The following is a 25,781-nucleotide window of genomic DNA, read 5'->3' on the forward strand; positions in this document are numbered from 1 at the left end:
TGAAGCTTAGGATACTATAATAGAAATTGTTTTTTAACAATGTAACAGGCTAAAAGCAGAATGAGACAATTGCCTCCCTTTATCTTTACGAATTAAATTATCATTATTACTTGATGAATTTTTCATCAAGTAATAATGCTGGAGAGCAAGGCAAAATAAAAAGTTTATAATAATAATAATAATAATTGTACAAATAGAGCATAGCTTCAGTTTTAAACACTTTTCTACAGTGCTGCAAGTCTTATATTCCTTACAAACAAGAGAAAAATGTATTTTGTGTATCTTGTGAAATTTGCCAATAGAATTAATAAGAGTTAATCTTAAAAAAAATATATATATATTACAATTAAAATCAAGCAAAATGCGCTTGGGTTGTTTGGATCAAGTAATAATAGCTCACAGCTAACTTCACTCAATAAAACACGACTTTATTTTTGATCATTTTTAAAAACGGAGTTTTTGCAAATAAACTCTTCAAATATTTAATTCTCACGTTTTACGTCGCTCAGCGTTTTAAGCGCGAGTACGTCACGTCATTTCCCATCACGCCCCTCTTCTCTTCAAATATCAATTTCGCTCGAGCTCCGTCGTCGCCATTTCACCCGGCAACAGACGATCACGTACAGCAAACGCTTCCACGGGAAGAAAATCCCAACTGACCCTCGGTTCTCGGCATCTTTCGACGTTAACTTCGTTTCCATCTTCATATAGACCGAGTCGAACGACTGGGTCGGAGAAGTTTTATCTGCAGAAGGGGGAAAAAGCCACAATGTCCGAAGGCAAAATGTCGACTGAGGCTAAACAAGAGAAACCAGGCCAAGGGTAATGCGACACATTGATACCGTTACGTTTTCCGTGTTTTTTTTTGTTATATATGCAACGTTACAAATACGTTTTGAATAATATTTTTTATCTTTCGTGGTTAGCTTGCAGAAAATCAGTGCTTGCATGTGGAAATGTCGTTCGATGCATGTGAATTAAGAAAACTCGTTGAATTCAAAATAAGATTGATTTTTAAGCTAGTCGGAAATGTATGCACGTAGTTTAATATTTAACAAAATATAAACACATACAAGGCCTTAACATGCTGCGTTACCTGCGTTTCCTTTGTTAGCCGATTAGCTTTAGCATATTAGCATACTAAAGCAAAGCAGCCTTGTCGTACGTAACGTTACTTCCACGTTTCGCTAATCCACGCGGATATGTTTTTGGATGTAGAAAAACATGTACATCGTGTTTTCTTTGTTTTATATTTAATCTGTTTATATTTTATAGGAATGCCGTGAATGGCAAGTCCAACCACGAGTCCAGGAAGGAGAGGCCCCCGAAACGCGGCGGTGGCGGTGGTCGATTTGAACCTTACGGGAACCCGAACAAAAGATACCGCGTGTTTGTCAGCAACATACCTTATGATGTTAAATGGCAAACGCTGAAGGATCTCATGAAGGAAAAAGGTAAGGTTTACCGTCAGGCTTCGCTTAGGATCGTTTCTTAATGCCCATTTGTTTAGTTACGGATCTTGAAGGTGGTCACGAGCTGGTTTTAGAAGTGATGTATGTAGGAAAGAGGATAAACATCCCATCATGGGGAAGTTGTCTTGAGGAAAAATGCTGTTTGACATAAAAATTGTTTTCTTTGCCACTGTTAAGGCGAAAGTAATAACATGTGGTTTCACATTTAGTGACTGGAGTCAATGTGCCAATTGCACATCAAAGCTCTATCTTAAGTACAGAGTACTATCCACTTATTTTGAATTTGGTGCCGTGTATTGGCATTGGCTTTTGGAGACAGTTAAACACTAACCCTTGTTGGTTAGTGTTTTAGAAGTATCAAGTGGTCACATCTTGAGACTGTATGTAGTTATGTTTATTCCTATTTACAAGATCCTCTTTATGATGTAAACTTTGTAGTATCTTACTTGAAGGATGCCTCCATGCCCAATGATTTGTAAGCATGGGGCTTTTCATCAGTCGTTTGATGTGGAAATTGTGCCTGTAGAATTAAATTGCATTTTCTTTTTTAGGTTTGCAAGAGCGAATGTTGTTGCTCCTGATCTTCATGATTGTGCCATTATATGGAAGTGTTATTGATTTGTGGGGGTACAGGTCTACAGAGTAAAGCAGCTTCTTAAGATGGTCCTTGTTTTATCTTCTGGACAACAGTTTTTGCTGGAGAATGGAAGGATGGTTCTTTAGGTAGTCCGCCAAAATTTATTGGTGGATAACGGACCTGAATGGATTCAGTCTCTGATGCGAATCTAGTTCCAAGTATTCCTTGACTAACAGGATTTTTCATAGGATCTGGTTTATCTAGTCCACTTAAAATTGAGTATCAATGCCAAGTGATTCGTTGGGTAGCCAAGCTGACTTCGAGTGGATGATATTACGGTTGCTGTAACGTCAAACTTGTACCATTTTTCCCCTTTGGGTTTAGCCATTTTTATTCCATACCACCAGGTAACAGTTTGGATTAGTTGTGGCGACTGTGTTTGGGTAGTCTTGCCAACAACAAAAATGCTTTTTGTCCACTTCATTCCGATGTCCACAGGAGGCCTAGTTGAGATGCTTTTAATTCCGATTGCTCATGAGGTCGTAAATCTTTTGGTTAGTATTGGATGTTCGAGGTTTCCAGCAGGGACCACTTAAGAAGTTTCACTTGAACATGTTGGAAGCTTGCTGCTTGTAGACCTGTACCAGAATTTGTGCTGCTGAGGTGCTGTGGGAGGCTCCGGACTGACAGACCGAGCTCAGTGTCACCGTTCCGTTTGTTTCTGCTCTAAACCCCAATTGTTTTCTCGGCTTCTCTCCCTTGGTGTGTGTCGTCTGGGATCTGATTTGTAGTGGGTGAGGTAACGTACGTGGAACACTTAATGGACGCGGAAGGCAAGTCAAGGGTAAGTGCAAGAGACGCAACTCCATTTGTCCGCTTGAGTTTTTCAAATTTACTCTGCTTTTTATGTGGGATGTTCAGGACTGGGAGTTCAAAATGTGTCCTCTTGGGTGGAAACAATTATGGATGCCGACTGTGGTTCTGAGTGGAACCACTGGGGTTGTTTTGCAGCTACATAGTTACGCTGTTTTCCGTGTGTCTGTAATGCTCTTCCAGAGTCTAGCGAGTGGTGTTCAATAACTAAACATGGGGGTTGAAGTGATTTATTAGAGATTCTAGTGGGATAACAGCTATGGAACATCAGAACTTTGTGTAATTGGAATTGAAGGCCGGTTTGTGAATTCTGGTCGTCAATTAATCGAGATCAGAATTTATCGCGATGAACCATTTTGAGTTTGAGCCCACAATCTTTGATGTAATCTGATGTAGTTGTATTGACGAATATGGACACCACATAGATGTATTGAATAGTATCTTCATAATCATGATTTCCTCATTTGTTACTAAATGTCTTGTGGATTTTGTCTAATTTTCAATTTTGCTCCCATTTTCTACTTTTCTCCTGGCTGGCGTGCTGAATGACCGAAGGGTTGCGCGTAAGTATTGTTCAACCCTGTCAACAGATTCTCGTAGATTCTGGGTTCTTTAGCTAATGTTCTCTTTTAAAATGCTACAGGGTGGTTGAGTTCAGAACTGAAGAGCTCATGAAAAAGGCTGTGGAGAAAGTCAACAAACATGTCATGAATGGCCGTCCTCTGAAAGTTAAGGAGGTTAGTAAAACTAATAATATGCACATGCTGATGTAAAAAGATTAAATTTTATTACTTATATAGCATTATTCGGTGACTTGAAATAAACAAACGCGTCCGTTTTTAAAGGATCCAGATGGAGTGATTGCCCAGCGTGAAGCTCATCGGGCCCAAGGAGGTGGTGGAGGTGGAGGTGGTGGACCACCAGGTATGGGAGGAGGAATGGGAGGTGGAATGGGTGGAGGGATGGGTATGGGCCCAGGGCCTGGAGGTCCCCCCATGGTCAACATACCTCCCAGTCTCATGAACAACCCAAACATCCCCAACGAGATCATCCACGGGCTTCAGGCTGGAAAAATTGGATGCACTATTTTTGTAGCCAATGTGAGTATTTACATCAACATTATATTAACAACTGCTGTGATGTGAATATTATAACATGACCCATAACTGTTCAATTGGCACTTGTTTTTCCAGCTGGACTACAAGGTCGGGTGGAAGAAGTTGAAGGAGGTGTTCGGGATGGCTGGAGTTGTTGTACGTGCCGACATCCTAGAGGATAAGGATGGGAAGAGCAGAGGCATGGGAACGGTCTCGTTTGAAATGCCGATTGAAGCTGTGCAAGCAGTCTGTATCCCTCACAAAAACTTTTAGAAGTGCCAGAAAAGTTGATTTACATCAGGTTTTTAATGCATTTGTACTATGTAGAAATGTTGCGTTCTTCCTTAACCTTTGTTAGCCATGTTCAATGGACAGCTCCTCTTCAACAGGGTCATGCATGTCAAACTGGTGAGTTATTTACTTTTGGTCGAGTGAAATTTCCAGTTCAGAAAGAAATAGTTTGCACATTTACACCTTTCTTTGCTATTCCAGGATGAGAAATCCTTACCAAAAGCTGACTTTGGACCTCCAGAGCGTCCACCTGCACTTCCTCGTAAGAGTTCAATTCACATTTTTGAGTCTCTTAATATGCATAGTTTAGTTTAGACAAGAAGCAGAAACCATGTTTCATCTTATCTTTACATCTAAGAAAAGATGATTGCAACCACATGGCATCAAACTAAGTTTTATCCAACAAATGCAGGTGGTCTGAGTGGCATCGGCCTTGGTCTGGGACCTGGCGGTCAGCCCATCGATGCTGGTCAACTCAACCGAGGTGGAATGGGCAACATGGGACCAGGAGGTAAAGCATGCTGCTTGTTGAACTTGTTTTGATTGTTTCAGCTAGTTACTCACTCACTGATCATTCCCCTCCCTGTTCATCAATTCATTTTTAATAGGAATGGATGGCATGGGATTTGGTGGCATGGGTAGAATGGGAGGTATGTTGCCTCTGGTCATAGCATCTGTCATTTCTTCCCTTTTTGAACATTGGATTTCCAGAGACTATTTAATTAATTGCATGTTATAATTGAATTGTGCATGCTCGGCTCAGTAGTTTCCATACACCCTAATGTTGATCAGTTACTGTATTAATTTTGTATTATAATGAAGTCTAGATTTACATCAAGTATATTTATTTTGAAGGAATGGACAACTTTGGCAGTGGAATGAACAACATGGATCGTTTTGGTCCCTCTGGAATGGGACGAATGAATGGTAAATGCATTTGAGCATCGTATTTATACTTTTTTGTCTTAAGTGTATGGTGTGTTCATCATTGTGTTTTTGTATAGAAATGGATCGGGGCATGGGCGGTGGTTTCGATAGAGACTTTGGTGGCCGAGGAAATGACATGGCTATGTCCAGGAGCAACTTCGGCGACTCTTTTGATAGAGGAATGGGTTCGTAAATCGAAACTGTGTGACCTATAAATGATCCATTATAATATAAATCATGTTTATTTACCATTCTTTTTGTTATTTTGACTAGCTGGAAATTCCATGGCAATGGATCGGATGAATCCCAGCATGGATCGGCTCAGCGGTGGAATGGACCGCTTGGGCAGCCTAGACCGGATGGGAATGGATCGTGTTTCTGATCTAGACAGGCTTGGTACCGGTTTTGACCGGATGGGCACGGGTATGGATCGACTGGGCCCCAGTATGGACAGACTGGGATCAGGCCTTGACCGCATGGGCTCCAACCTTGGCCCCACTGGGTTTGATCGCCTGGGGTCGTCCAGCTTGGACCGTATGAGTGGTGGTGGGATGGACTTCGCCTCACCTATGGGCATGGACAGGATGAATGCAGGCATAGATCGAATGGGAACCAACTTTGACCGCGTTGGCACCGGAGGCATGGACCGCTTTCCTTCTTCAGGCCTGGACCGCATGGGTTCCAGTCTGGAACGAATGGGTTCTGGGGGTGTCGGAAACCAGTTTGACAGACCTGCTGATATGGATCGTGGGAACTTCGGTGCACCCTTCAGCGGTTCTGGACAAGGGGGACCTGGGGCTGGTGGGCCCAATGCTAGGAAAGGCTGTCAGATCTTCGTCAGAAATGTAAGCAGTTTCTGTTTTTGTAGTGGTTTTATTTTTTCTTTCTTAAACTTGGTCACAACTTAGTTTCTGCTTTATTTTTTTTAGCTGCCCTTCGATTTCTCCTGGAAGATGTTGAAAGATACCTTCAACTCATGTGGTAGGAATGTTAATGATAACCGATGGCTATTTTAACCAATTTGTTGAAAGTCAAAATTATGTCTGGCTTTATTCTAGCCACTGACTTCCATTAACATCAATGTCTGTTCTCTCAGGGATGGTGCAGTATGCAGATATCAAGATGGAGAACGGCAAATCCAAGGGCTGCGGTGTGGTGCGTTTTGACAGCCCCGAGACTGCTGAGAGGGCTTGCCGTACCATGAACGGCTACAGACTCAGCGGACGAGAAATCGATGTTAGGATTGATAGAAATGCATAATTATTTTTTGCAGTCCTACGAGTCCCTTCAATCCACATTGTGCTTTCCAATTTAGTCGTTGGTTGCGTATTTGTATGGGTGCCAAGTGTGCACTTTTAGTTTTCGCTTATGATTTTAGAGACCAAATTGATTATTTTCTCCCAAAACCCTTACTTTTTATTGTAATACTTTTCAAGAAAATACCTTTGTTAAAGGTTTGTTAATAAATCTCAACATCGAGAACCAAAGCAACAAGTGTGATCGTTTTCTTTTTGCATGCAGTTGTTTGAAATTTGACGTTCACCTTTGATTTAGCTTTCCAGTCATTAAAAAAGTTGAGGATATGTTGAGCAAATGCCACAGAGTAACATTTATTTTAAGGGCCTGAAAAAATGCGCACACACACACACTCTTCTGGTCTTTGAAGAGATATTGAAATGTTGATGTAAATACTCAATTTTGTCATGCAATAGAGGGGCACACAACTTTGTGCGCGATTGATATGGTTACATGTCTGGGTCTGTATAGAATCGACAAGCCATTCTGTAACATTTACACACATGATACAAAGAAACAGCCTCGACCCCAACACAAGTGTGTCCTTAATCCTGGAAGAAAGCCTGAGTTCATGTAGACCTCAGACACCTTTTACAAGTCACTTGTGCAAAGTAAAACTTCAAACAGTAAAATATATTTTGTTCATATTTATAGATCTATTTACAAATGATCTATGATACTATTATTGGTGAACGGAACAACAGGATTTGGGTTGAAAATTAAGGCAACCAAAATATGTGCGTGCAACACTGCACAAACAAATAATTCTCGCTTAAAACCACAAACACACTTGAATGCATATGCGCACACACAAATTATTTACATTGAGATTTACATGTTAACATCTAAATGTACCATTTCTGCAAGTGATATGGTAACAAAAGATCTTTAAATATTTTGGCCTCCCACACAGTAAGTTTTGGTCACATCTTGGGGTTTATCTACAATAGCTCCATTCAACTTCTGGCTAAACCATTTAAATAAAATTCAACAGCAGCTTCCAAGATCACTCCTATTTCTGAAATTACAGTTTGAAAAACGTATGGTGCTTTGGTTATTGCAGAATTTCATAGCCAATAAACCATCCAGCAAATTGTCTATCATTTGTGAGTAATTGGCAATAAATATAAAGCTATGGAAACACATCTGACCCAAGGTAAAATACATTATAAGCCTTCAATGAAGAATAGGCCATTTTTACGTCAAGGGATCACATAACGTGTGACTTAAGGACTACTTCAATCTCACGTTCACAGTATGCAAATGAACGAGGGGTGAACTATTTCAACATGAACATTTTCATTATAAATATGTCTGATATGGTTATTACTAGCTCTGTTATTTGTCGAATGTGTTAAGACAATGAAACTGATGGGAGCTCAAGGGGATCCGCGGGTAGTAGCTGACCGTAGAAGTTCCTGATACGCCTTCAGAGTCTACATCTTGTAGCTGCCACTCGTCCTGTGAGGTCTAATTACTGTGAAAAATGAAAACAAACCGATTAAAAACCTACATAATGCGCGCAAAATTACAACATCATATAAACAATGACTCAGAGGCTTGCCATACAAACCACAATATGACTGTTAACACTGAGGTTTGTACAACTACACAACTTACACTTACTGTCTCACTTTCCTCCTCTTCTCCAGGCAGAGTCTCAGACCCTGCGCTGTAGTGTAGAGGAGAATAAACCCAGGTGCTGTCCTCTGAAGGCTGCGGACACACCACCAGAGCAGCAGAGAGCGTCACAAGAAGCCAAGAGCAGGCGGAAATACAAAAGGAAGGTAGACAAATGCAGGAGAGGAAAATTAGAAATATAGCTAGAAGACAATAAAACAGACGCAGCAGAAAATATTAGTTTAGAAGAAAAGTAGAGATGAACAATAGTTGGAACGGTGGGATTAGGAAAAACTGCATCTAGGCCTGATCTATTTAATGAGGGAATTTGCAATACGTATTTTTGGATCGTTTAAGATGTCTGTAAGATTTTTATGATTTAGAATGTACGTAAACTGACCTTTCGAAGATCTTTATCAGACGTTTTTACATAGCAGGGGCCTCATTTATAAAACGTGAATATTTTCACGATCATTTGGGATTTATAGACCTCACATCTGACAGAGAGGCGTATGTGTGCTTTCTGTGCGTACGTTCTATGAATCACATATACGCACTTTGAGAAATTAGCGTAAAATCTCATTTAAGACGGTTTCTACTGCACTCTCTTATAAATGAGGCCCCTGATGTTTTCCAGATCTTTAGCAGACATCTACAGACGGGTCTGGCATGATATGTAGATACAACATTCTTACAACTACCTCTAAAAACTACCTCTAGCACGTTTAACACTATAAAACTTACAGCGTGCCTCCGTTTGTGTGCGACAGGCTGACAAACACAGACCCTGCCATCGGTGAACTTACAGCCAGACAGAGGAAAATGGAAAGAGACGGCAAACACATCATGAAAAGACAAAACAAGTCATGAAAAAAATCAAGGAGATGGTGTGCTGTTTAGCAGCTGATAAATGAGAGACCTGACAGCTCCATTTAAAAGAGGAACGATCAGCCGGTGTTGAGTGTTAATGGATGAATAATTCAAGAGGTGGCGCAGACACATCTCCAGGGTTTTTGGGGGGAGCTTATTTTGCACACAACCCTGTTTAAAATACATCCTGAGGGCCTCGATGTGTCTAGCAGTGATAATGATCACCATTTGTCAGGCTTTTTAGGCTGTCCTCAGAGACATCACTGTTTAAAGGAGCTTTTCAAACCACAACTATATTAAAAGGATGTTAACACAGTCACGTGGAAAGCAAAAAGTACAATAAGATATCCAAGTATCCTATCCAAGAGCTCATAACATACACACAGAGAAACTCTCTAAGATTGAATTCAGTATTGGAGACAATTCCCGTAGATACCATTTATTCAGTTCAACAATGTTTATAGACTCATGCCGAGCACTTACGAAACCTATCCAGAATATGTCAAATTTAACAGAGAAGTAAAAAGAAGAAATTCAAAATGATATTTTGTTTGAAATTGTGAATTTTCTTGCACCATTGTGACATTATTTTCATTAGAACTCATAACCGTAATAAAACAAGAGGCGAGCTTTGAGATTTTTGTAAAAACTATCAATACCTTTCTTGTAATACAGTCATGAAAACGATCCATTTAATACTTTTTCTGCTAATATGAGGGCTTAGATTACAATTACAATGTCACAATACAAAAAAGTTATTAATAATAATCCACGTTATTATTTTATAATTCTTATATGTATATATTCTGATCCCTTATTTCTGTAGGATCTACCCACACATTTTCAGGAAATGACATCACATTCTATATATATTTATAGATGAGCGCAAGACTTACAAAATAGATGTCTGTAATTGGCACGTCATCATCCTCGTCCACAGAAGCGCGGCTCGTGCCTCCCGAGGCTTGACTGCCGCCGTCAGATTCTATAACTATCCTGGGGCTTGCCGGGACGGACGACGACGACGACAATGCTTCTAAAAACACTTCTGGAACTTCGCTATGTGAGAAAAAATAATTATGTCAATAAATCATTAATATTCGTCACCCTTTATGTGTGTTACTGGGTTTTGCAAATATCGAAGTATTACAAGGAAGGACAGCAACGATATTTGTCTTGTTTGCAGCTTGTTTTGACTGCTTTCAAAATGTTCACTTTGCATCACAGAAGAAAATAAAGTCGCAGGTTTGATTTGTGATTTAAAGGGACAGTTCACCTAAAAAGAACAACTCAAAATCAAGCAACCCGTTATAAATGAGCTGTATCTCCTCTGTACGTTTAACCAGTATAAGCCAACACAAAACATGTGATTATCAGCTTCCTGTTTGGTTGTATTCCTGTGTGTCAGTTGCCATGGAGGAGTTTTCCCACCACTGTTCAGAGGTACGAGGACAAATCACTCCTCATTCCCATGATACCCTTCATTTCACTGTTTTTCATTCAACAACCGTTTCCCGCAGGAAAATACATAGCTTGCATTGGATCCATGGTTGCGTCATTACCTGGTCTCCGGCGATGGCTGGGGAGCCGTAAGGGTGGGCTCACTCTCATACCGTCCCTCCACTTCCACCTCCACTGTGATGGTCTGCTGGTCCTCATCCTGCATTCTACATCAACACCAACAGAGGGCGCATTCAAACCACACTGCCAACATTACTGTAGAAAAAAAACATCCACAGCCTCAAGATTTTCAAAACCTGTATATGACTCTTTCTTCTGTACACAAAAGAAGATATTTTAAGACACGTCTCTGTGGTTTTGTGTCCATAATAGGAAGTCAATTTTGGGGGTCAACCATGTTTGGTTATGTCTTGTTGTCTGCAGAAGAATGAAACTCAGGTTTGAAATAACATGAGGGCGAGTAAATGTCATTTTTGGGTGAACTGTGCCTTTAAGTCATTTATAATACTTTTAAAGCGACAGTACACCCTAAAATGTACCTATGAATAAAATATTTTTTGCTTTACTTCACAAAAGGAAAATAAAAGTCAATAGTCACAAATGAGGACATCAGGGACATAATACTGCCAGTTCTACTTACGATTCTTCATGACTAGACTGGGTGTGCCTCCTGTACAGAAGAGAACAGATGGTTTATTATACCAGCCACAGGATCAGGCCACTGTACTGTAGAGAGAGAGAGAGAGAGAGAGAGAGAGAGAGAGAGAGAGAGAGAGAGAGAGAGAGAGTATGTGTCTTACCTGTAGCGCGAGTGCTCGGAGGTGTCTGACGGAGAACGTTCTGGAATGGACAGGGAGGTGGTGGAGGAGAGTGTGGTCGCAATGGAGGCTGTTGTGGCCTCCTCGAAGGACGGAGGAGTGCAGGGTAGCAAGTCTGCCCGGCCTAAAATACACATGACATTTATGGCTAATGTTAATATCAAATATTTCCATATATTATTTCACCATCATTAAATATTGTAGTATACTTAAATATCCACTATAGTAAATGATAGTCAAGTGTAGCATATTATAGTAAATACTACGTTTGGTTAATGTGTGCTTTAACAGTAAATCTTGTAGCAAACTTTAAGCCAAGACTTAAAAACACTGTAGTATCTACGATTTTGACTACAGTTTACCAAAGTATTGTGTGTAGGTGGTTGAAACCATTCTTCAATATTTACAGACAATTACCATCGTCTTCCAAGGTAGGGAAGCTCCGAGTTCCTCTCAGGTCATAAGTGTTTTCGTCCTTCATGAACGCCAGCTGGCTGGCCGACCAGGCCGCTCCGGGACCGGCGCATTTGCCGGCAGCCAGACCCCCTCGACCCCTCTTCGACGGTGAAGATTTCAATGCTGGGAGGATAACAGGAAATGCACATGCAAAAGTACATTTTTACGAAGATAATCATTTTTGTTTGTTAAACATATCTTTGATTTAGAATGGGATGACTCACAGGAAGTCTTCCTGAATACAGTAGTGCTCATGAATCTGAAGAATCTGTCGGCATAAAACGACGGTCTGTGTACAGAGACAGTGTCCTAAAAAATGACGGAAGGTGAAAATCAAGGGTTAACCCACAAATGAATCAATATGAAAAGCTACAGTACATTCAAACTTATTGCTTTTGACCAAAAGGGGAAATGTACTAGTATATCACTAACTTTTCATCAGATTAAACTAAATGTTTTGGCTTGACAACCATAGTAGGAAAAAGTGCCTCAGAACTGCTTGCTTTCCTACATTCTTCAAAATATCTTTTGCAACCAACAAACCGCTCACTGCACCCCATCCCTTCGAAACACTAATACGGCTGACAGAACATGGGGAAGTACATACAAGGGGACCCGCGGTGTATGTAGATAGAAATATCTCATTCTAAGGTAATACAAACATAACGCTTCATTGTGTGAGCTCTTTAGGCACCTCTGAAGGCATAGCTACAGTATGTATATCATATTGCATTTCTGTCAATAGATCATCCCAAAAATGACACACTGGACCTTTAAAACACTATGAGACTTTGGTTTATGCTTTATGGACTTTGGTAGACATAAGTCCTAGTGTGAATTTGTCCGTGTCGAGTTCTATAAATAACGTAATTAGCATGCAAATGAATCGTGAGGCATATTCAGTTCGGCGTAGACTGAAGCATCAGAGGCAGCGCTGGAGAAACCTGCGTCACTGAATGTGACAAGCAGCCTGTATTCTCACAGCTGTGGCGAGCCACATGAGCTCCTAAAATGAGAGTGTGCATGTGTGTATCTTTCTTCATCTCCAGAAAATAACACAACTGCCACATGATTTGAGAAAACGGCCCAAGATTAACGCACATTTTATGAATATTTCCATTCAAACCCAGTATTTCACACTAAACCTCATTCGTTATTTCCTGTAAAATTTCGCACTTAACCCCATCCTACATTTCCTGTAAAATCATACACGATAGCTTAATAATAATAAATAATGCGAGCTTATCATTGCGAGGGCTTTGTTATTTACGATACATCACGTGTGTAAGGGACAGGTCATCCAAAACTGAAAATTCAGTCAATATTTACTCACCCTCTTGTCATTACAAACCTGTATGACTTACTTCTGCACGAAAGAAGATATTTTGATAAATGTTGGTAACCAAACAACGGCGGTACCCATAGACCTTGCATTGTAAAGACACAAAACCTATGCAAGTCAATGGATACCGCTGTTGTTCTTTTACCAACATTCTTCAAAATATCTTCTTCTGTGTTATGCAGAAGAAAGAAAGTCATACAGGTAAACAATGACATCATTTTCAGGCGAACTTTCTCTTTAATATGATATTGAAAATCACGGTTTTCAATATCATGGTTATTGAATTTACCAGTAAATTGTGACACAAACTTCAGCATTGATGCGGGTTAGCTTAGTCTCTAGACAACATTGTTGGCATTTCATAACAATCTCACCCCATCATGCACCAAAGCCTTCCACGTGTGCTCCAACTTCTTTATTAACCTAAAAGCAAAAACACAAATGTGTTAAAAGAATGCCGAACATGGTTAAAAAAAGAGATATGAAAACAAAAGCACCTGTATGACTGCAGGATGTCGATTAATCCGATGTACAGTAGTAGACGCTCGCCTTTACCGTTGACCGCAGGAATACCCCCCATTCTGAAAAAAAGTATATATATCCAGTATATATATTCAAATATATGTTGCAATGAACATATGCAAGTATGTACTCACGTGTCCTCCGTGTCGATGTCCTCTCCACAGGCAGACGCTCCCTGTATGGACTCCATGGGAGTGGAGTAAAGTGCTTTCTGTGCCAGTGGTCTCTTCTCATCACTGTTGCCCTGAGATCCCTCCATTTGTTGCTCTTTCTCCGCCTGATCGATGTTATGAACTCCCAACAGCAAACTGTAATCCATAATCTTAAAGCTCTCCAAGACCTGCAACACAAAACATGTCAATATCTACTTCGGTGTTTGAAGTGCTTCAGCATTCTTTGATAATATCATTATATAAGTCTTCAAATAAAAACTATAAGACATTTAAGCAGTAAGTCACTCGACCTGAATCTTCTTATCGCCTCTTACCAAACAGTCTCTCTGTAATGTTTTAACCAGGGCGTTATAAGTGTCCGTGTCCAGCATGAGTCCATCCGGCATATCCTGCATGAAGTCGAGGTCTTTAAAAGTGGGTCTCGCCTTTTCCCGCTCTTTCTTGGAGGCCCGTCGCTTGTAGGTGGATCCCTTCAAGTCATACTTGAGGTGCATGCGCACCACCCTGGGCAGCACGTTGTTCATGACCACCATCCGAATGTTCTTGCCACCCGACTGTACGCAGTACAACCCGAAGAATTTGGGCAATAGGGTGCGAGGATTCTGGTTTAGGTTCTGCCAAAAAATGAAAGATGTGAATTTTTAATCGGACTGTGGCAAACTGGCATTCAAGCATTACTTGTTCATGCAGGCCTACAAATTTAGCAAGTAAATACTAAAAGGCACACAATTACATAACAGTGAGTTTGTTTCGTGCTTCCTAGAATAGAGTGCCGCAGGGATGACATATTTTTGTAGGCCACCCGCACGTTTGCAACGAACTGGTTCCCTCGACAAAAAGTCATAAGACTTTAAACACAAAAATAATAGTGACAAGGTAATCTTTACAAATGAACACAACAATAAAGAATTTTGAAGCGTTGAATACAACCGCCAGAAATAAAAAGCTAACATAAGGATATAAACAACGCCATAGTCGGTCAACATCACCGCCACCGAGCTGGCAAACAACTCTTTCGGAACAAGGTTATCATGGTTTACTAATACTACAACTATTTAAATATTTCCTTTAATATTTACTAAATATTACCAGAAAAAAGTTAAGCTAAACAAAAATGTTGCCTTAGAAATAAACTGAAATAAGTTGAGACCTTGGGACTAAAATACAGTAAAACTACAATAAATTAAATACTAAATTAAACAAATTCATTTGCCTTCTATAGCAACATAAATAATTAAATAATAAAATGGAAAAAGCACATTAAAAATTGTCATGAACGTGGGGTGAGACATGGACAGAGGACCCAGGTGCAGACAGCAGGAATGGGGTTAACAGATGATTTAATAAATAATAAAACAAAGACCCACGTGGGGGTAACATAACAAGACATGACATGGGTACAATCACAAGACAAGACTAAACTAAACTAACAAGACTAAACTAACAAGACTAAACTAACAAGACTAAACTAACAAGACTAAACTAACAAGACTAAACTAACAAGACTAAACTAACAAGACTAAACTAACAAGACTAAACTAACAAGACTAAACTAACAAGACTAAACTAACAAGACTAAACTAACAAGACTAAACTAACAAGACTAAACTAACAAGACTAAACTAACAAGACTAAACTAACAAGACTAAACTAACAAGACTAAACTAACAAGACTAAACTAACAAGACTAAACTAACAAGACTAAACTAACAAGACTAAACTAACAAGACTAAACTAACAAGACTAAACTAACAAGACTAAACTAACAAGACTAAACTAACAAGACTAAACTAACAAGACTAAACTAACAAGACTAAACTAACAAGACTAAACTAACAAGACTAAACTAACAAGACTAAACTAACAAGACTAAACTAACAAGACTAAACTAACAAGACTAAACTAACAAGACTAAACTAACAAGACTAAACTAACAAGACTAAACTAACAAGACTAAACTAACAAGACTAAACTAACAAGACTAAACTAACAAGACTAAACTAACAAGACTAAACTAACAAGACTAAACTAACAAGACACCACACAACCACAATGAACCAGCACAAGACAGGCGACACGAAGGCATTAAATAAGGGAGCAAATCAAGAGGGGAACAGGTGTAGGGCATTAATCAATAATGAGGTAATGAGAGGATGGGAACAGAGACGAGACCGGAGAGAGTATGGAAGGCCAAAAGGGCCATAAACACCTCTCTCCACACAAAACATGAGATTCTGTCATGGTCCTGCCACTAAACCAAGAGAAACATGACATGATGCAGCAGAATCATGACAAAAAATAGCTTAAAATGTAACTAACATAAAACTATAAAAATAAAAGCTAATTCAAAATGTTTATCACACTAGCATAAAATGACAAAAACACATGTCAAAACTATAATAACTTGGTTTTGAACTTTATTGAAAACATATTCCCCAGTAAGTAGATTCTACGTAAGTTTTTTTATTTAAAAAATTGCGCCCATGCATTGCGGAGTTTTACACGTGACGACGTTTAACGTCTTCAACAACGTCACTTGTCCCATTTAAGTACTTGTAAGCAACACCCTTTAAGACAAATTCACGCCATAAAAAAGTGGGTTGTTACTAGTGTGTAAACTAAAACACAAAAGAGCTTTTTCTAACCACCAAATTTATGTCAGACATTTAACCAAAAACACAACAAAACATTGACTTTGGGACGTTGGAACAGGAATCGCTAAATGCTAACTTGTTTCTGGGCATAGACTCCAAAATACATCATCCCTTTGGCACTCTGAAATCCTCTAACGTGGTGTTTCTTTTAAAGGGACAGTTCACCAAGAAATCCAAATGTTGTCTTCATTTACTCACCCTCGAGTTGTTCCAAATCTGTATACATTTCTTTGTTCTGAACATAAAGAAAGATATTTGGAAGAGTGCTTATAACCAGACAGATCTACCATAGTCGAATGTAAGTGCCCCAGAACTGTTTGCTTTCCTACATTCTTCAAACAATCTTTTGTGTTTAACAGAACAAAGAAATTTACAAAAAAAGAAAATACATTACAAATTAATATTTTTTGGAGAACAGTTCCTTTAATTTATCAGTCAATATTGGAAGGCACGTCTATTTAAAGTTCCTACAAACCCCACAAAACAAGCTTTTCATTTCACATGCAAATTTTATAGATGAGAAAGTACGACCACTTCTAAATATTAAAGTTTAGTACAAAGCATTTAAGTTAAACCATCACATCCCACATTCAAAGCACACACACAACTCAAGGACATTCTGACATTAAGAAACCCTGCGTTCCCTTAAATCAATTAGTTCAATCTCTTCAACACAGACCAAACACAGAGACAGATCTCCAAATGCAAGACCCATCACCTCAACAACAAGCAACCTTCCAAACATTCACGTCAACCCCCACAGGTTCACTTGAGCCGACTAAAGATATGGAGGAGAAACAGAAAGAGCCGGAAAGAGTTAAATGCAAGTTTCTCCAGATATTGTTCCCTGTATGGCATGAACAGGCGAAGGTCAGCGTAGTTTCGTGCTTTTGTTGAACAACGTCCTGCCGTCACTATTCACAGGCTCATTAGCTCCAGCTGAATGGATGGAACAAGCCAAGCCGCCAACTGCTCGGACTCTGCTGACATCGAAAAGCCATTTAAGCTTCATGGACCCAAACCCACGTCATGCTCTCTTGGAAATCAGACTCCATTTGTCCCGTTACAGGTGAATAAAATGGTTCAATGATGAATGTAAAACAGAACGACCACAGTTTGAATGCAAATTATTTCCCTGTTGGTTTGTCATTCGGGTAAATATTCCACACATCACCTCAGGGGAGAGATCTGTTTAAAATAGGCCGCTGGGTAATGAGCTGCTGTTGTAGGGAATAACCAGACGGATGATGTGTGACAGCATATCAAATACATTACGTATTTGAGGTACATGCGCCTTCACAAATTTTTTTTTTTTTGCCAGTTTACCTTAACTTATATTGAATTTGTTACCAACATAGAACAGTGTAGTATTCGATAGGTCATGTGATCTCAAAATGGCAGAAAACCTTATATGGAAGAAAACAGATCTTAATTTGAAGTATTTCTTAATAACTGCTGGAATTAAAAGAACTCACCATGTAATATCCCGGCAGGAGTTTCTGCAAGAACTCTGCTTCCTTGTGCATGACTGTTTTGATGATGAACTCATCGTCCCTTGTGAGATAGAAGACGGAGCCGCTCGCGCCGGGATTGGACAGCTCGATCAGCGGCTCATTACACAATGAATACTACAGGGAGAAACAAACATAGTTTGGTTGAGTAGCAGAATTCTTCTTCTTATAGTGTGTTCACAACAAACGCGAATGGAGCGTTAAGCGCTAGTGATTTACATGTTAAGTCAATGCAAAGACGCGATGAGCTACTTGCGGCGCGAATAGCGTTAACCAATCAGGAGCTTGCTCTAGTAGGGCCGTGAGTGAGCGGCAGAAGCCCCTCCCATGACGCGAATTTGCGTCTGTAATAAATCGATTTAACGCGCGAATGATGCGAGTAAACTCAAAATGTTTAAGCGTCCAACTACACGTGAATAGCGCGATTTACCGCGTTTTGTGTGAACACTCTATTACACTCTTTATCAGAGGTCCCGGTGAGTACGGCTGTTCCACAATTAATCGCATCCAGAATAAAAGTTTTTGTTTACACAATATATGTCTGTGTACTGTGCATATATATTTTGTATTTATAAACACATACAGAACATGTATATATTTAGGAAATATTTGCGTGCATATATTCATATTTATTAGGGCACGATTAATTGTGATTATTCGCATACAGAATAAAAGTTAGTGTTTATATGTGTGTTTATAAGTGTTTTATATTCATTTTGTATTTATAAATACAAATGTTCGCATGTATTTATTTACATTTACCAATAATTTAAATTATATGTAAATGTTTATTCATTTAATTATATTTTTCTTTAATAAATGCATGTTTTTATAAATACAAAATGAATATGCACAGTACAAAGACGTATATTATGTAAAAACCAACTTTTATTCTGGATGCGATTCATTTGGTTAATCGTCTGACATACAAGTGATAAATATACATACGAATCATAAAATTTGACACACAAATGAACACATAACGGTTTAAAGTACTTAACACACAAATGAAGTCAGAACATAAAACTAAATACACAACTAAACACAAAACACATCTGAACACGCAAAAAACAGATAACTAAATATACTATGGCTGTCAAATCGATTAATTGCGATTAGTCAAGTCCAAAAGAAATGCTTTGTGTTTATATAATAAATGTGTGTACACTGCGCAAGCATACACACACGCACACTTAAACATATATGAACAAAATATAAACATATATTTTGTGACAGATTAATCACGATTCATCGATTTCACAGCTATAATACGCAACTGAACAGAAAACATATAACTGCCCACATAACCTAACATATAATTTATTATTACATTTTTTTTATATTTCTCACCAAATAGTCATCCGGCCGTATCCCGAAGAGCTCTCTGAAGTACCTGAAGGCCACGGGGGCGTAAGTTTTAAAACGGAAGTCTGGGAAATGATGGGCTGGCGTCAGGTTGCTCCCTTCACTAGACAAACACAGACAAGATTTTTTATTGCTTGTGAAATACCACCCTTCCCCTCGACCCCAGTCGCTAGTGCTCACCTGGGAAAAAATATGCTCTCCACCACATAGAAATCCTGCATAAGCACATCACGCTCGGGCTTTGAACTCAAGTTCCCGACAGTGTAGCCAATGCCAAGCTGAATGGCCCCTTTGAGTGCTGATGATGTCGTCTGTAAAGAAGATTTATGTTTCATTGAGATGTTAAAACCAGAGGTGGGTAGAGTAGCTCAAATATTTACTCAAGTAAAAGTACAAGTAACAGGAGAAATTGTTAATCAAGTAAAAGTAAAAGTCACTGTTTTAAAAATAACTTGAGTAACTTAGTTTCTTTGTATCTGATTATACTGTATAGGCCTACTATTCATAACATGAATATTAACGCCAATATTTTAATCAATATTTTAATTATTATAAGAAAATATCTTTGCAGTATACACACAGAGACTAAAGCATAGACAAACACAGAAGAGACAAGAATGTCTGTAAATTCAATCTAGTCCTAATATCAATGTAGCCTACACAACTACTTATTTACAATAATAGACCATGTCAAACTAAAGTGAACCTGCAGAGTTTTGCATTTACAATGCATTTAACTAAACTCAGAGCATTTCCTAAGACGCTCTAAACATCTGCAGTCCTCTCTTAAATGAAATTAAAACTGATCTTAGACTAAATGTATGTTTTCACATGTTGTGTTACATGTGTTCGTTGTGAAAAGCTCTTACTTTCTATAAATACATTAAACACGCCCATCAACAAGTTTTCTACCTTCTGTTTCTACACTCGGTGTCTAACAGGTCCGCGCACATATGGCAGGCATTTATCATCGCTGGCAAACAATATGACACATTTGCAGTTTTGATTGATATGGATTCATATCCGCTCTTTGTGTTCTGCGTGTTCTTAAGTTTCGCGCTACGAGGAGTGAGTAATCCGCCGCTTCAGATGATTCAGATCGTGCTGCGAACTGAACAAATCCTTCAAACTGATTCGTGAACCTATGCAGACGGTTTTGCCCATTGTTCAATTAATGTTTTCAAAAGAATCGACTCAAAAGAATCAATCACTCAGGAATGCCCGACAACTTTGAAATAAACAACGCATTTTATAACGCATATTTTAAAATGTAGGAACGTCACGCAATGTAACTCAGTAAAAGTACATATTTTCCAACATGTAAATGTAGCGTGTTTCTCCCCACCTCTGGTTAAAACCATATAGCTAAATTCTTATCTACAGTATTAACAGTTTTCAGATATGAATATTCTAGGCAGCCAAAATGAAAGATGCATACTAGACCTTCTTGTAAGTGGTCTCTCCCGACGCATCCACTCCTCTGTGTCCGATCTTCTTTATGTGGGCCTGCTGGCCTGAAGAAGATGGCATCTAACGGAAAGAGAGAACGACTGAGACCCAAACATTCTTGATTCCTACAGTAAGTCTATGCTTATCAAATTTGTATTATCAAGGTCTTGTGTAGCCTTGTAGCAGTCCTTGAAGAACATACCTCTGTAATGAATGCCTTTTTCGATGTGGCATCTAGGAGAAAAAAAGAGGAATTCCATTATAAGACAAGACACGATGAGCAAAATTACTTCTATGTAGTTTTGCACATCCCTACACCAGCATTCGAATAAAATAAAAACCCTTTTACTGCAGATACATTCTGAAATGCAAAATAGACTCTACAGCCAAGAGTCAATAGATCATCAACCATTAGCCGACACTTTGGTATTCACTCTACATTTATATTCTGTCCCATGATCGCCAGGATCCCTTCCTCAGCAGCTGTGGCTGCCAACAGGGCGTTTGTTGACCAAGACGGTTTGATGATGCCCATGTGAGGGTGACAGCTGGATTTCTTTAGCAGTGATTCTCGGCCCACACTCGTGCCATGCATCTGCGTGCGCTCCCATTCAGTCGCGTTCCTCCGTTTCCATGGCATTCACATGCTGGGCTAAATAGGGTATTGGCCGCTAGACAGACTCATAGACATGCACTGAGAAAATGAAGATGGTGGTGAAAGGTGTTCATTCATTCACCCTCATGTCATTCAAAACCTGCATGTGACTCTTTCTTCTGGGGAACACAAAAGAAGACATTTTGAGAAAATACAATGGAAGTCAATGAGGGTCAATGTTGTGCGGTTACCAACGTTCATTTGCTTCGTCATATTTTGGGGAGAAATATTTTGTTTAATATGACTGTTTTGCAGTCCATGGAAAAAGGTTGAAAGCGCAAAGTTGGAGAAAAATTTTTATCTGGCCGCAATCTTCAAAAACAAAACCTGATTTTCCATTTTAGTCACTGAAATAGCACAATCACACCAACAACACACGTCAAGTTAGTTCCTGTTATTCCTGAAACAGCCGTCAATGGGACACTGTGATTTTCCTTAAAATCGTTTTTTTTTCCAAAAGCTTGTTGACTTGTTTGCCGATGACATGTTTGGCTTCAGTTTAAGCTTGAGTGGAAAGAAATGCCATGTTGTTGGAGTTTTGCTATTCTTCACTAGCCAAGGTTGACCACATGTCTAATAAAGATCATAAGACTTGAAAAGCATGACTAATGTTTAATTCTGGTTTTGGCCTTTTGCCATTTTATGCATAGAATGAAACTCTGCCCTGTTGGAAAAACACAATAGAATAGAAAACTCGTGGGACGTTTGTGGTTTTAATGGAACCTATAATGGTGTCTACTGGTATGTGATGGATTGAGTTGGTGGGATGATATATTGCGGATGGGAACCAATAGACCAGTAAATCCTATTGGAATAATGGCCACACTACAAAAATGTATTCTGTAATGAGTAAAAGAAAAGGCTAATGGTTCATAATGGTATTTTTAATGGAAACCATTGGAATTCGTGTCATTGTTTCAACAGTTTTTCAGCAGGGTGACACACTTTGGTTAAAAAACTTTTTACATCCGTGTGGCGTGTGCGCTAACTGTTAGGCCACAAAAAAACAATAAAGGGATTTTATTGTAAATGTTCTTGTGACATATATTCTAAATTTCTTACAATTAAAAGACGGTTCACCAACTTTACCGTCTGAAGACACTTTAAAACTCAACTTCCCCTGCTTTAGAAGTGCATGTACTTCGACTGACTTCTCATTCGACAGTTTTCAATGGAAAAACGTATAGAAGCTCAGGTGCTAATGAGTTAGCAAAACACCTCCTGAAATTCCACATGCGCCGTGATGGTGTGATCACAGACAGCTCGAAACAAACTTGAAATAATGAACTCGGCGACAGAGCGTCTGACACCTTCAACTTACTTTCATTATATTAGACTATTTTTAGTGAAGCCATAACATACAGATATGCATCTTTACATAAATGATCAAAAGCCCTTAATAAGTACATATTTTAAAGTTTCGCTGTAACAATTGTTCATAATTTAAAACGAGAAACAACCCCACCAGCATCCCACAAAACCATTGTCAACGCTCACTTCTGATTTGCCAAAAGAAACCAAAACTGCAAGTTCCTGTTGTAAAGTTCATTCCATCACCCGAGTGAAAATCATTTGAGACGCTTTAATCTTTGCGATTTGGAGCTCAAGGGCACAGTGGTGACAGTCAGGGACGTGGGAACCTTATCAGCCTTCCTCATGAATATTAATGAGGTGATGTAACAACCGCCTGATAGTCATTGTTGAAAGTCAAGTACATGAGTTATATCGCTATAGATTTAAAAAGCCATCAGACATTTCTGTTTACGTCTCGCGTGCATTTATTTTACAGCAGAAGCATATGCTTGGTCTTCAAGTTGTCGTTTAATGCGGCCACCTACGCTTTCTTCACACAATGGCGAAAAATCTAATTAAATAATTTCTTTCACAAAAAAGTTGGATGTGAAGGGGTTCCAAAGTCAGAATGGTTGCCATGGTGATCGTTCTGGTGCCTGCATGCGTAAGTTGACCACAAATGCGTCGGTCTGCGCTTCGCCCTTAGGAGACGTTCGGGTCTCCCATCAGGCGATGGGACTCAAGCGTCTACTCTACTCACCCTGGTCTTGTCTTCAAGACTATAAAAAGCTCCAAACCCTTCAGGCATGAATGGAGGGAGGCAGGAATACAGAACGACATTATGCAATTCCAGCTCGGTTTCCCATTTCCCACCGGAGCTTGAAAACTCCCAGCAGCGTGACCTTAAGCACGGTGGAGTGTGTACACAAACCTGCCCTGTTTTACGAAGCGCTGTTGTTTCTTTTGTGACTACGCGGCTTTGGCGAGCTTTTGAGCAGCATAGACGGTTTGATTTCACACGCGTCTCATGGGATGTTATTTGTATAAACCGAGAAAGCAGAGTCGCATGAAGCGTGTACGTGAGATGGGCCATTAGGCGAGGATAACCACGGAATTGATTTCGAATTAATTTCCAATAAAGATCTGCTTCTTCTATCTTTATCGGTTCAGTGCTGTTCTTAAGAATAAAAACTAAGCTAGACAATTATGCATCTGATCTAACCTGTATAAGACTCTTTTATCCCAACATAAGATATTTTGAGAAATGTCTCAAAAGTGGTTTTGCGTCAATACGATGGAAGTCAATGGAGGTCAGTGTTGTTTGGTTACCATCACCCTTCAAAACACCTTCTTTTGTGTTATACAGAAGAAATAAAGTCACACATGTTTGGAATGGCATGGAAGTGCCTCTCTTGCACTTCAGGAGAGAAAATGACTCACTCTCGGACCCCATGAATGCGATGAAGATCTCTACATCGCAGCATGTTTTTACACACCCATCCAGACAGGAGAAACGGGGGAGCACAGGCATGAAAACAGAAGGGCGCCGAGGCAGAAGATGCCAAACAGGGAGCGTGCCATCACTGTTTGGATCCGGATCAGCCCAGACTTCCATTATACGCTATCCGCGCTGACATAACCACAATCATGAGGACTAGTTTCAAAAGTTTACATGACATCATGTTAACAATCTGCTAGAGAGGTCTCAAAAAGGTCATTTTGATCATATGTTAAACACAGAGACTGAGATTTTAATATGTTTCACACAATAGCGCAACGACAGACAGATCCATCGCGTGGAGGACGCTTCATTGATGGAAAATCAATGGTCTTACGCGTGATCTTTTGATCTTCGCCAAATCCAAGTCCTTCTAAAGACACCAAACAAATAACCACACATATGTTTCTTTTCTAGCCGAGCCTGGCAAGATAAAGATGATCCTGTTTAAGTATCCTCTGGTGGTATACTTCCCCAATGGACACTATGATATATATGACAAACTGCTTATAGTTTCCTCGTGTGCTTGTGACCACTTAGTGTCCTCGGACAAACAATGTAAAACCAAAGCACTTAAATATGATTCAGTACATTGTAGTGCCAGTCATTTGTAAGGGTTTGCTTTTTAAGAGAGAGAGCACTAAACACACGTAGATATAAAACTATAGACCTCTTCGGATGGCGTAAACAATGCTGGTTTAAACGTATGCATCTATTTTAGCATATGCAGAAAATATATATAAATCGTTATAGTAGCTTGCTATTCTGATCTTCCAGCAGACAGTTTGCCTATGTGAATCCAACACAGCCCTTTGCCCCATTGCCCACCTCAAACCCCCCATCAGATCAGCCCATCTGTCACACTCCAGTGTCCCTGCTAAGCTGACGATGTCTAGCTCGCCTTTATTTCTCCTGTCACATCAAACCAACCAGCTGACAACATGCATATGCTTTTATTTGATAAACTAAACGCACAAAACGCTAATAAACCAATGCACGAACGGCAAATCTCACGCACGAATCGCCCTCACCCACGAATGCTAGTTCAGCTCAGACTCCGCTAGCTTATCCAAGTGCACATATATTCGGATACGGTCGTATTCATCTGATGTCTTGATCCTTATTTTAGGACAAATACCAAGCGTTTAGTTACCCGCGTCAACATCGCCCGTCCCCGAGTCCTCGGACGCCGCTGCCCCGGATAACGGGCTCCCATCCGCGGCCTCAGACGGGCTGCTCGCCCCTTCAGCCGCCGCTTCCATTCAATCTCCCGGGATGAATCCTTCGAAGGACCACTGACAACCGACGCTCGCGAACGTATGTATGTTTAGCCCTTCGCCTCTAGCGTATACGGATCTGAGTGACTGGTGAAAATGATGAAAATGAGAAACCGAGGACTGTGTTTGCGCTTCGTGGTCCCATCAGAGTCATCTGAGCTGAGCCTTCATGCACAGGACAGTTCGCGTATCCGGGAATCGGTTCTTAAGAACGATTCGTTTGACTGATTCGTCCGTAAATTGACCACGAAAACTTTGTGAATAAAACTAATAAGTATTTTTTA

The 25,781-nt window shown here is 39.7% G+C and overlaps 2 protein-coding genes across 13 annotated transcripts; one reads left to right on the forward strand and one right to left on the reverse strand.

The window, feature by feature from the left end:
* The first annotated feature begins 525 nt into the window (after positions 1–525).
* Positions 526–6,721, forward strand: hnrnpm (heterogeneous nuclear ribonucleoprotein M). Of its 4 annotated transcripts, XM_079470820.1 has the most exons (16): positions 552–822; positions 1,276–1,454; positions 2,841–2,893; positions 3,478–3,485; positions 3,566–3,659; positions 3,768–4,022; positions 4,116–4,269; positions 4,378–4,427; positions 4,512–4,572; positions 4,723–4,821; positions 4,919–4,960; positions 5,166–5,237; positions 5,315–5,422; positions 5,511–6,082; positions 6,167–6,218; positions 6,334–6,721. In XM_079470820.1, exons 1-16 carry the CDS (start codon positions 770–772, stop codon positions 6,495–6,497), a joined length of 2,016 nt encoding a protein of 671 aa, XP_079326946.1. In that variant the 5' UTR covers positions 552–769; the 3' UTR covers positions 6,498–6,721. The 4 variants fall into 4 exon arrangements, with proteins under 4 accessions (XP_079326943.1, XP_079326946.1, XP_079326944.1 ...); XM_079470817.1 differs by lacking the exon at positions 3,478–3,485 and having other exon boundaries at positions 526–822; positions 2,841–2,897; XM_079470818.1 differs by lacking the exons at positions 3,478–3,485; positions 4,919–4,960 and having other exon boundaries at positions 590–822; positions 2,841–2,897.
* On the reverse strand, positions 6,127–25,697 carry pip5k1ca (phosphatidylinositol-4-phosphate 5-kinase, type I, gamma a). Of its 9 annotated transcripts, XR_013787434.1 has the most exons (20): positions 25,374–25,677; positions 20,977–21,008; positions 20,769–20,855; positions 19,506–19,636; positions 19,311–19,428; positions 17,925–18,077; positions 14,110–14,409; positions 13,757–13,962; positions 13,598–13,681; positions 13,475–13,523; positions 11,983–12,067; positions 11,720–11,881; positions 11,285–11,426; positions 11,125–11,154; positions 10,586–10,690; positions 9,920–10,082; positions 8,898–8,954; positions 8,160–8,249; positions 7,532–8,010; positions 7,177–7,483 (listed from the first exon to the last, which is right to left on the reverse strand). XR_013787434.1 is itself a non-coding variant. In XM_079470810.1 (19 exons), exons 1-19 carry the CDS (start codon positions 25,480–25,482, stop codon positions 8,008–8,010), a joined length of 2,106 nt encoding a protein of 701 aa, XP_079326936.1. In that variant the 5' UTR covers positions 25,483–25,697; the 3' UTR covers positions 6,825–8,007. The 9 variants fall into 9 exon arrangements, 5 of the variants coding, with proteins under 5 accessions (XP_079326936.1, XP_079326938.1, XP_079326939.1 ...); XR_013787431.1 differs by lacking the exon at positions 8,898–8,954 and having other exon boundaries at positions 6,127–7,483; positions 8,154–8,249; XR_013787433.1 differs by lacking the exon at positions 8,898–8,954 and having other exon boundaries at positions 6,825–7,483; positions 25,374–25,697.
* Positions 25,698–25,781: the final 84 nt, after the last annotated feature.

Source organism: Barbatula barbatula, assembly GCF_947034865.1.
Source record: "Barbatula barbatula genome assembly, chromosome: 13".
Lineage (NCBI taxonomy): Eukaryota > Metazoa > Chordata > Actinopteri > Cypriniformes > Nemacheilidae > Barbatula > Barbatula barbatula.

Excerpts from the sequence above, each read along its gene's own strand:
- hnrnpm (XM_079470820.1), top strand. The coding sequence starts at position 770 with ATGTCCGAAGGCAAAATGTCGACTGAGGCTAAACAAGAGAAACCAGGC. Across the intron at positions 4,023-4,115 it reads GCACTATTTTTGTAGCCAAT|CTGGACTACAAGGTCGGGTG; the intron begins GTGAGTATTTAC and ends TTGTTTTTCCAG. Across the intron at positions 4,573-4,722 it reads GCGTCCACCTGCACTTCCTC|GTGGTCTGAGTGGCATCGGC; the intron begins GTAAGAGTTCAA and ends CAACAAATGCAG.
- pip5k1ca (XM_079470810.1), bottom strand. The coding sequence starts at position 25,482 with ATGGAAGCGGCGGCTGAAGGGGCGAGCAGCCCGTCTGAGGCCGCGGAT. Across the intron at positions 18,078-19,310 it reads TACGGCCGGATGACTATTTG|TATTCATTGTGTAATGAGCC; the intron begins GTGAGAAATATA and ends TTCTCCCTGTAG. Across the intron at positions 13,682-13,756 it reads GACATCGACACGGAGGACAC|AATGGGGGGTATTCCTGCGG; the intron begins GTGAGTACATAC and ends ACTTTTTTTCAG.